This window comes from Daphnia pulex, chromosome 3 (genome assembly GCF_021134715.1).
Source record: "Daphnia pulex isolate KAP4 chromosome 3, ASM2113471v1".
In the NCBI taxonomy this organism is placed as follows: domain Eukaryota; kingdom Metazoa; phylum Arthropoda; class Branchiopoda; order Diplostraca; family Daphniidae; genus Daphnia; species Daphnia pulex.
In genome coordinates, this window is record NC_060019.1 from 3,523,816 (window position 1) to 3,534,845 (window position 11,030).

At 43.4% G+C, this 11,030-nt stretch overlaps 1 protein-coding gene across 1 annotated transcript; it reads left to right on the plus strand.

Moving 5' to 3' along the window:
• The first annotated feature begins 3,547 nt into the window (after positions 1-3,547).
• On the plus strand, positions 3,548-4,144 carry LOC124189990 (histone H4-like). Its single transcript, XM_046582501.1, has 2 exons — positions 3,548-3,836; positions 4,092-4,144. Exons 1-2 carry the CDS (start codon positions 3,548-3,550, stop codon positions 4,142-4,144), a joined length of 342 nt encoding a protein of 113 aa, XP_046438457.1.
• Positions 4,145-11,030: the final 6,886 nt, after the last annotated feature.

Sequence of the window (11,030 nt, forward strand, 5' to 3'; positions counted from 1 at the left end):
TTGAAATCGTTTAACGTTTGATTACTGACCAAAATGACCCTCCATGTTGGTGCGATTCATGTTTCCAGATTCCATAGTTGCATCCGACATTATGCAAATTATCCAATTTGCCAACTGACATCTAACATTGTCTGAAAGAGTTTACTAGTAACTATGCAAATCTTCAATAATGATTAATGTTGGCTCGCAGAAAATAAATGGACATGTTTGACTCGCGAGTTCTTATTCAATATGGCAAGTTTCGGTGAAATAAAAATCGACTCAACAGCTGGGTAAGCTAACGAAAACATACTACTTCAATAAATCGACAGCTTGAATCCATTTAAATCCTCTCTTTAATTTGTACAATAAAACTACCTAGTCGTGATACTGTCAGAAAGTTGGACGCTCGTTTACCCCAACCAGATAATCGCTACCCTCAATGTATTATTTTGACTTTGTTCCTACCTTGTTTATCTCGCCCATCTTTCCATCCACACGTCGGCACAGAGTTGTGATAATTGGTGTTCATTTTCTCCATGCAGATCTCAGCAAGACGTCGCATCACCGGTGAAACCTGTTGGTCAACAACATAAAGAAAAAAGCCCGTTACATTCGCATGGTTTATAATAGCAGTCGCAGTCTGTCGCCTTAACCACGTCGCCACCACGTCTGCCAGATGAATCCAAAGAATAGATAAAACAGACATTGCATTTACCTGGATTCCCGCTCTATTCCTAGAGGATTGGCAATAACCTGCGAGTTCAAAATCCTCCTAATTGGTGTCCAGTAGCTCGGTGACAGTTGCCTTTGTGCTGGAAGCCACTGGATATACATCTGGTCTGCATGCCGACGCATTCCGGCAGTGATCGCTTGTTGCACGGCACCATTTTTGCACTGTCAAGTAAATTAAAATAACATATTCACGACGCTTGACTTCATTCCCGACGTGATGGATCACTCAGTTATCCACTGACACTCCAAAAGGAAACTTCCTTTTGTCTCAGTGCTAGAACTGCTGCTGCTGCTGAACTGCAATACGCCCAAGTGAATCTCAAAGTCCATTTGTCAGCTGTGGGATGGCTCACCCTCGATTTAGTGCATTTAGGCAAAACCGGTTAGGCACTGATCGACATGAGTCGGTTTATTCGTCTAGGTAGTAACTGCGATGAGCTAATGACTCATAAGCTTTCAAATCTGTAGTAATTAAAAGCACATTCACTTTGGGACAGTAACTTGAATTAAATACATTTAACCAACTATGTACAGTATGTATAAACATCCTAATCCTAATTTTAAAAAATAAAATAAAATGGGTATAAGAGTAAGTCTGTTGAGTAGAAAGAGGTATAATTTGGTATATAGATTTCGACTCACACACTCACTCAACACCTTGACGTGCAATCTATCAAGATTGTCTTCAGAAGCCTGCCCAAAATCTCGGTACGACCAAATTCACAATGAGAGCAGATAAAAAGGAAAAGTAAACACTTCTCACCTTAGAAAATCAGAGACAACAGCGTCGCTATTTATTAGGACGATGGTCAGTTGGAGACGGCAGCAGATGTCTGGTCCTCATGTGTGACTGTGTGAGTCGCCTATGTAGCGAGTCGGTGACGTGTCCACTACTTGATAGAAAGTATCCCAAAATACTCGATTCATTCATCACAAAAGACCTGGAGGGGGAGGGGTCGAACACGAAAATAAAATTTTGGAATTGAAAAAAAAATTTAATTAAAACTTAAATCGATAGTGTCGATGCGGATGAAATTCGAACACATGGGGGCAGAGCACAATAGATAAGCAGTCTTTTCCACCACTCTCGACCACCAAGCCTAAGAAATAATGTTGAGGAATAATTTGAAAAATTAAGTTAACGACATCACTGAGTAAATATTAATAAACAAATAAACACATATACTTTGACAGCTTTTTTTTCGACAACAGTTTCCAGCATTTCAAGACCGCCTTCAACAAGTTGCTTAGAACGAAAAACGTTACACGATTACGCTGATGCAGCCTAATTTCAACATTATTATCAGGGTCATTTGAATCACAAGGGAATAATGACGGGCTTTGGGGGTTTCAATCTTTCACTTTGTCCAGACGCGGATACTTTTACAACTAACAAATTCTTCGGGCTTCGGAAATCGGAGCTCTTCTCTGTTCTCTATTCTCTTCCAAGTCAAAACACAATAAAAAATTGAAACTTTTCTAGCCCGAATATTTTTAGTTTTCAAGTCCAACATTTTACCCGATTGTATATACCAACTGGTCCATATTTCATTTATTTTTATTTTTAACGTTTACGTGTCTCTTTAATACATTGTCTCCGCAATTCGTCAAATGTCAATCATATTTTCTTCATTCTATCTGACTTCGTCAATCGTCCGACCCAGTATATAAACTTCTGGGCGTCTTCGTGAGTAGCAGACATCACGAACAGCTGAACACAACCTGAAAACAAACGTGAAAGGTGCCGGACAACAATCACTCACTTGGAGACTAAAGGCTTGCCCATATCGACACTTGGTAGCAAAATGTTCGCAATTTTGGGTGAGCAGCACATGATAAAACATCAAACGATCTCCCCTGAGAAACTCCCGGGCGGCCGGGCCCTTTCAACAATCACGTCAGGTCTGAATGGCCGCAAACAAAAACAATTCAAGCGTACCCCCTTGCGAATCAGACAACATGCACGTAATCATTCCCACAACTAGATTAAAATAAAGTGCGTAATAAACTAAGTTCGAAATATAGCCATTAGTAAATTCCTTTTTTCAAAATTAAATTGGTGGCCCTGAAAAGGGCCGTTTATTAAAAGACGGGAGAAGTTTAAGCCTTGGCGGGTTTGTCGGTCTTCTTGGGCAAGAGAACGGCCTGAATGTTGGGCAGAACACCACCCTGAGCGATGGTGAAACCAGTTTTCTTGTTGTCACGGGTGGCGTTACCGGCCAACTCGAGGACTTCATCGACCGAGTACTCCATGGGAGCTTCAACGGGAACAGGATCAGGACTAGCCGGGCCGAGCGGTATTACGAGAGAGTCGGTACTTGTAAAATCACGGACAAAAGCACTTCCCTTTCGCTGGCGTGGATCTAAATGAGCCCAATTGACCTGCACTCGTATCAGACTGTAATCGAGTGGGATGTAATCAACCAGCCACACTAGATATTCCATTGGAGGTCGAGTGGTGATTGAGGCTTCTATCTCGGGAGCCGGCTTGTGGGCTGGTGGTGCCGACTTCTTCGCAGCTTTTCCATTAATTTTGGGGGGCATTCTAGGACTAGGGTAAATCTGATCTGCGAACTGAAATGTGCTTGGTATTTGTAGGGAACCTACGGACGTTGCGGAGTTTAGCGAGTTCACTGGCTAGGGATTGGTTAGTTCAAAAATGGGAGGGAAAAGAAAAATGTATAAAGGAAATCCTTTTTGTTGACAAGTGATGGCTGGAGCTCCGAGTTCCACCAATAGGAGTTCAGCTTGAGGATCCAGTAGGGCATATATTGGGACCATAGTGAGTTTAACATCATTTGATATTTTTTATATCTCTGAAACTCATTGTAAAATGACTGGTCGCGGCAAAGGAGGAAAAGGAATCGGCAAGGGAGGCGCCAAACGTCGTCGCAAAGTTGTGCGTGACACCATCCATAGGGCCATCCGTCGTCTTGCTCGCCGTGGTGGTTTGAAGTGTATTTCTGATCTTGTCTGCGTGGAAACCCACGTTGTTTTGAAGGTGTTCCTTGAGAACGTGATTCGTGACGCTGTCACCTTCACTGAACACGCCAAGAGGAAGACGGTGACGGCCATGGACGTCGTCTATGCACTGAAACGCAGGGGCCTGTACGGTTTCGGCGGTTAATTTAATTCAAATTTATTATTTTAACTCCGGACTCAATCCAATCGGCTCTTTTCAGGGCCACCATTTACTTAAAGAAAAAGATTTGTTAACCACTCTTTAAACCATATTCATGTCGACTTTATGCTGCTACAAGAAGTAAATCTTTTAATCTTGAATTGATTCTTTTGAGCGTCTCTCTCCTTCGGCTAAATGAAAAGATCTGGACGAATTGATTTTTTTAAATTTTAATTCTATTTCAATTTGGTTATAGGCGGCGGCGGTGGAGGCAGCGGTGGCGGCGGACTAAGCGGTCGAGATTTCTGAACCGGCTCTTCCCGTGGCGGTCGGGTCAGAGGTCGAGCAGCGGGAGCCGGATGATGGGCCATCATCACAAGGAGACGCCCAGTCAATTGTTTTCCGGCAGCAGCACCAGCAGCGTGCGACGCACGTCGCCCGTCGATTTGAATCTGGGCGGCGAATCTTTGCCCATGGTGGCCGCCGGCCCGCCGTCCGCACTAGTCATCCCGTCTTCATCACTGCCCATTCCGCGCTTTCCCGACGTCCTGGTCGAAGCCGACGTGCCGGCCATGATCATCTCGTCGCCGGCCCATCTTCGGCGAACGCAGCAGCAGCAGCAGCAACACCAACGCCAGCCAAATGATGTTGCTGCTGGCACGACGGGCTTCCGGATGACGTCGGCCGGCCCACCGTCGGCTCAACGTCACCACCGCCCGCCGACTCCCGAAAACATCGATAACGAAGAGATGAGCGCCTTACGTCATTTGGCCAGCGAATTGAACGCCGCACTGCAACTCTCCGAAGAGGAAAATCTTCTACTCAAAGGTCATTGATTATTTCCTTATCGGCTTTGATTGATTTCAATTCATTTTGAGTCCGTATCAGCGTAATATTTATGAGATTCATGGCGTGAAGTTATATTTACTATATAAGATCGACTGTTACTTGGCTTTTTCCAAAATGGCGTCAGCGCAGTCGAGCCCCTCACGAAGAAAAATGTGAGACGTCACGATTTTTTCTCTTTTGTGCTCTTTTTAAAACTCAAGTAGACAACTTGTTAGTTATATTTGTATAGCTTAACTCAATAATGGTCAAGATGTGGCTCACACATGCCTTTGCTAATTTGGAAAGCTGACTTCTTCATTCACTTGATACTCTTATTTCCGTAATGTTCTCTCTGGAGCAAATGTAATTGTGAATGAACCGGAATTTTCACTTGGTGAACATTTTGGTATCCTTTTTCTATTTTTAACTGCCTAGTTTTCAACCTATCCTATAATGATAATTTCACTTGATCGCTAAATGGATAATAACATGATTCCTTCTTAATTTTGTAAATATTCCATTCATTTCTCAATTACTATGGTGGATAACAAACCGCAACGCCGGCGTCTTACCACACAACATCATACGCAACAACCGAAGTACTACACCATCAAGACACCCGAGTACTACACCATCAAGACACCCGAGTACTACACCATCAAGACACCCGAGTACTACACCACCAAGGCACCCGAGTACTACACCACCACGTATGCTGCCCCAGCCTTTTAGACTGAGGCTCCCAAGTACTACTCCGTTTTTTATTGTCATTTCCTTTTTTTGGTGTGATTTATAAATACATCCGTATATGTCAAATGTAGTATCTTGGTTGTTTTTTTCTTGTTTGTCGCTAATCTCCCCCAAAAAGTCACAAAAATGGTTTTTTAATCTTTCAGTGGAATTAAATTTGATTTTTAAAAATTTGTTCAAAAAGAGTTTGAATTTTATTATTTGCTCGACAACTGATGGCTATAATGCCATCACTTTTTACCGGGTACATATATATATTTGTTATTGTTGTCCGTCACGGCGGAATGCCGACATCTGTGCTGCTGCCCGTTTTATATATACATTTGGTCGCATTTGGTTGAATATCTTCCGCCCGCGTCCGTGCTGATGTACAGAAAAGAGCAAACAGATTAAATGTATTATATAGGCCCTTATTGCTGGTGGATTTTATATTTTGGCTGCTGCGATTCGAGACATATATATTTTATCGTCGCTATTTTTCAAAATATATACACACATTCGCACATTCCTGCCGTGCCGAAAAGCATAGCAGCAAATCATTCACATCCCAGTCAAATGTTTTTGAGAGAAAAAAAGACGACGGGCCGTCACGTCTTTCTGTGGGAAACCGAGCCATTAAAAACTATAAACTCTGAGGGGATGAAGATAAAAAAAAGGCTGTGTGCTGTATAGATTATATAGCCGATAGGCTTAAGTTCTTTTCAATAATTTTAAGAGGCCAAAAAAAACTGCTTTCGGTCAGTCTTTTATATATTTTTCCCTTCAGACTCTCCTTTTCTCGAGGAATGATGATGACGATGGATATGATCTAAAATTTTAAATACAAATAAATAAAACAAAAATTTGGGCTCTAGTATTTAGGAGCCTCCCCGTAGCAAACTGAAATGTAGCACAGCAATTAAATTCCTTTTTTTTCAAAATAGTTTGGTGGCCCTTAAAAGGGTCGTTTGTTTAAAAGACGAGAGGGACGAAAGATAAATTTAAGCCTTGGCAGGTTTGTCGGTCTTCTTGGGCAATAGAACGGCCTGGATGTTGGGCAAAACACCACCCTGGGCAATTGTAACACCGGAGATAATTGCATGTGACGAGGGATGATACGGGTGATACGCCAAGTAAACTAGGGCGCGCCGGCACCGGCACCGACGAGTTCAGCGTACGAGCCCTTGCGGAGCATTCGGTGTGTTGTAATCTACTCGAATAAGGAAACACGCGACACACAAAATAGGGGTGCTTACACGAGTATATTCTACTTACACGAAACACGATACCGCGAGTGAGCCAGGTGTTTAAGCCAAAGCTCTCTCTCAACTTGCTTACGACAGTAAGTCTTACAGAGACGCACTCGTCTCAACCACTACACTAGATCTTCTGACTGCTCTTTCGTGTGCCGGCCGTCACATGACAGTCGCGCCCACTGGCGGTCACAATTACAAGGGCCCTCAGGGCACCCACACAACACAGAAAGGGGTTCATAGATGGCGTAAGGAGGCAGACGGGGCCGTCTGCAACATTCGGCCCTTCCTGACTCGATTTGGACAATATATACAAGGGAAACAGACAATCAACAAAACAATAAAACTTAGCATGACAAGCGCAAACTTTGCAACTTTGTCAAATCGAAACTACACTTGAGACAACAAACAAAACAAAAAAAAAATAAATAAGAGGGGACTTAAACTAATCCTTTCCTTTCCCTGATTCTATCCAACCCAAAAAAAACTTAAGATGGGACGGGATAAAATATAAAGAAAGTAAACTGGACAAAACGTACTCAACACAAACTAGCGAAAAATAGTCGTTGACAAGGGGAGGAGGGAGATATACACAAATCATGCAACGAAATTCTTCATCCAGCCCGGACGAACTACTTTTCTTCCGGCTCTCGTTGTCGTTGGAGGAGGTGGCGCCACGACTTCATTCGGCGGATCGATTGTTGAACTAGCGGGTTGAATAGATTCTTGGGATGTAACTGACGCTTCTTTTTCAGCTGCTTGCTGGACAAAGCTGTCATCTTGCTCGTCCGGCATCCGATCATCCGGTTCGTCTGGCCAATCGTCCCATTCAGGATCTTCTCTCGGGTGGAATTTTCGGATTTGCACAACATGCGCATTGAAACGGCGAAATCTCTTTTTCTTTCGCTGGGCCGGCAAATCTTCCACCAGATAAGTTGTTGGGCACACTTTCTTAACGACCTGGAACGGACCAACGTATTTCGGAAGGAGTTTCTTCGTTTTACCCTTCTTTTTTAGTTTTCGTCGGACGAGCACTAATTCACCAGGAAAGAGGTCTTTGACAACACGACGCCTCAAATCCACTAGTCTTTTCACTTTTTCTTGTTTTTTCACTATTTTCAATCGGGCCGCGTCTCTCAGCTCCTTGACTCGAGACAGAAAGACGTCGAATGATTCTGGTCGTTCTTCTGGCCACGGAAACTCGTTCTCTAGGGCGGTGAAAGGCAAGCGGCCATACACCAACTGGAACGGCGATATCTCGGTCGTACTTTGCCTTGCCGTGTTGATGGCGAAGATTGCAGCTGGCAAATGGCGATCCCAGTCATCATGGTCAGTATTGACATAGGCAGCTAGCGCAAGGGTCATCGTCCGGTTGACTCGCTCAACGAGTCCAGATGTTTGCGGATGCTCTGCGGTTGCAAAAACGTGCTGGGTCTTCCACTCGTTGACTTTCTCTTCCATCAGGTGGGAGGAAAAAGCAGTTCCTTGATCACTGATCATTCGCGTTGTTCCACCATGGCGAAAGTTGATCTGGTCTCTCACAAAATCCACAACCAATGCTGTTGACGTGTCGGCCACTGCGGCTGCTTCTACATACTTCGTTAGGTAGTCGATAGCCATAATAATGTGTTTCTTGCCTTCCGACGTTGCCTTAAATGGCCCGAGATGATCCATGCCGACGGTGTGAAATGGTCGATCTGGCGGCGGTATGGGCTGGAGTTGACCAGCGGGTAATCCGGGGATACATTTATGAAACTGGCAATAGTTACAAGACATAACATATTTACGGACACTTGACCGAAACTTCGGCCACCAATAACGTTCAGACACTCTTGCAATTGTTTTGTCTATTCCCATATGGCTAGAGGAGGGGTCATCATGAGAAAACTCTATTATCTTTCTCCTTAAAATTGACGGGACACAAAGCAAAAATTTACGCCCTTGGGTGGGATTTTTCCTATACAAAATTTTCCCGTGAATTTTAAACTGTTCTGCAATTTTACCCGGTACTTTTGAATTAAGACAGGTGATAATGGGACGCAATTGGCTATCCAGCTGCTGTTGGAATGCCAATTCTGTATTATTCATGCCCACAGGCCATCTACTGTCAAGTACACAAACTACATGTCCGATCGCGGAGCCACTGGTTCCAATACAGGATTCATCAGGGTTTCGCGATAGGGCATCAGCCACCAAATTATTAACTCCTTTTATGTGGCGAATTTCGAAATCGTACTCTTGCAAAGCCAAAATCCATCTGGCGAACTTGCCAGTAACCTCTTTTTTAGACCATAGCCATCGAACCGCTGAGCTATCTGTACAGACAGAAAATCGTCTACCATACACATACGAACGTAATTTTTTTAATGCCCAAACAATTGCCAAACATTCTAGCTCGTTAGCATGGTACTTGCTTTCCGCGTCGGTAAGTTTTCGGCTGATGAACGCGACTGGACGTGGTCCATCACCGGCATCTTGCATTAGGACGGCCCCAAGGCCCACCAGGCTGGCGTCTGTTTGTACAACTACATCGATGTTTTGGTCAAAGTGCGCCAGCACAGGGGATGACACCAGGCGATTAATCAACGCAGCTTTTGCCGACTCTTGGGCTTCCGTCCAGCTCCATATGGAATTCTTTTTCAGGAGCTTGTGAAGCGGATGTGCTATTGTAGCGAAATCTGGAACGAAACGACGATAAAAAGATGCGAGGCCTAAAAAGGCTCTCAACGTTTTAACGTTATTAATTTTAAAGTTAACTAAAGCACTAATTTTTTCAGAGTCTGGCCGGATTCCGTACTCGTCGATGGTGTGACCTAAATGAAAAATTCTGTTGGTCGCAAAAATACATTTAGACACGTTTAAAGTTAATCCGGCTTCCACCAAAGCCATTAGCACACACTCAAGTCTTTTCTGATGTTCGTCGAACGTTCTTCCAAAAACTAACACATCGTCTAAATAAACGAGACACATTTGCCATTTCAATCGAGCTAACACTCGATCCATCAGACGTTGAAAAGTGGACGGTGCATTATTCAGTCCAAACGGCAAACGAACAAACTCATACAATCCATCTGGAGTGACAAACGCTGTTTTACACGTATCAGCGGAGGCAACGGGCACCTGCCAGTAGCCACTCATTAAGTCTAAACTCGAAAAATATTTCGCACCAGCAAGACGATCAAAAACGTCATCCAATCGGGGTAAAGGGTAAACGTCTCTTTTTGTCACTGCGTTTAAACGTCTAAAGTCGATGCAGAACCTAAAGTCACCCGACTTCTTTTTAACCAGCACAACCGGTGCTGCCCACGGACTAAATGACGGACGAATGATACCTTGTTTCAGCATATCGGCGACTTTTTCCATTATGATCTTTCGTTCCATAGCTGACACGCGATACGGGACGCAGCTGATTGGTTGAGCGTCGCCAGTGTCGATGAAATGCTCCGCCATGTTTGTAAATCCAAGTTCGCCATCTGATGAGGGGAAACACCGAAGATATTTGCTCAAGAGCTCGAAAACGGCACTCCTCTCTTCTTCCGATAAATTTTCGCCTACGCGAGCGTCCATCAAGGTCTTCAGCTTCTCTTCGGGTTGACCAGCATTTTCGACGAAGGAGCAAACGGGATTTTCTGGCTGTTCTTCTTGTCCGACGACGACCATGTTGCTATCGAAATCTGTATCTACATACGCTATGAAATCTTTACGACGTAACACAAGAGATGACATTTTCATATTTAATACGGGGATTTTAAGTTTTCCCGCTGACACTTTTACTACACAGGATGGAATAATCCATTCCATTCCAGGATGAGCACACATATTTGGTCTGACGATAACATTACCACTGAACTTCTTAGAAACTTTAGCTTTTACAAAAAAAAGAGACTCTGCTGGTATAACAGCTGATTCCACAACTTTTACTTCTGTGCCTATCACACGAGGGCACCTCTTTGTTTTATTTTCTGCCTCTAAAGAATCAATCAGCTCGTCAGACACAAAAAAATCGTTCTCATCATCCTCTTCACTACAAATATTTCGCTCTTCGATTCCAGCAAAACGAACTTTCTTAACTTTTGGTTGGTTTGAATCCTGAGATTTTAAAACAATTTTACCATCTTCTACAATCAAATTCAATTTACTTTTCACAATCCAATCTACACCAAGAATCAATGCAAATGGACAATTTTTAACTACGGCTACTTCGTTTAACTCAACCACTTTACTTTCCCATTTTACTTTTAAAGAACAAAAAGAATCTACCATAACTTTTTTATCATCCACCCCAGTTAGATTCAAAAAAGATTTTTCACGCTTAGGATCCAAAACATTTTTTACTACACTAAGTCTTATAGCAGACATACTAGCGCCTGTATCTACCAGGCCAG

Coding starts and splice junctions, on each gene's coding strand:
- LOC124189990 (XM_046582501.1), top strand. CDS start 3,548: ATGACTGGTCGCGGCAAAGGAGGAAAAGGAATCGGCAAGGGAGGCGCC. Junction 3,837..4,091: donor GGGCCTGTACGGTTTCGGCG/GTTAATTTAATT, acceptor ATTTGGTTATAG/GCGGCGGCGGTGGAGGCAGC.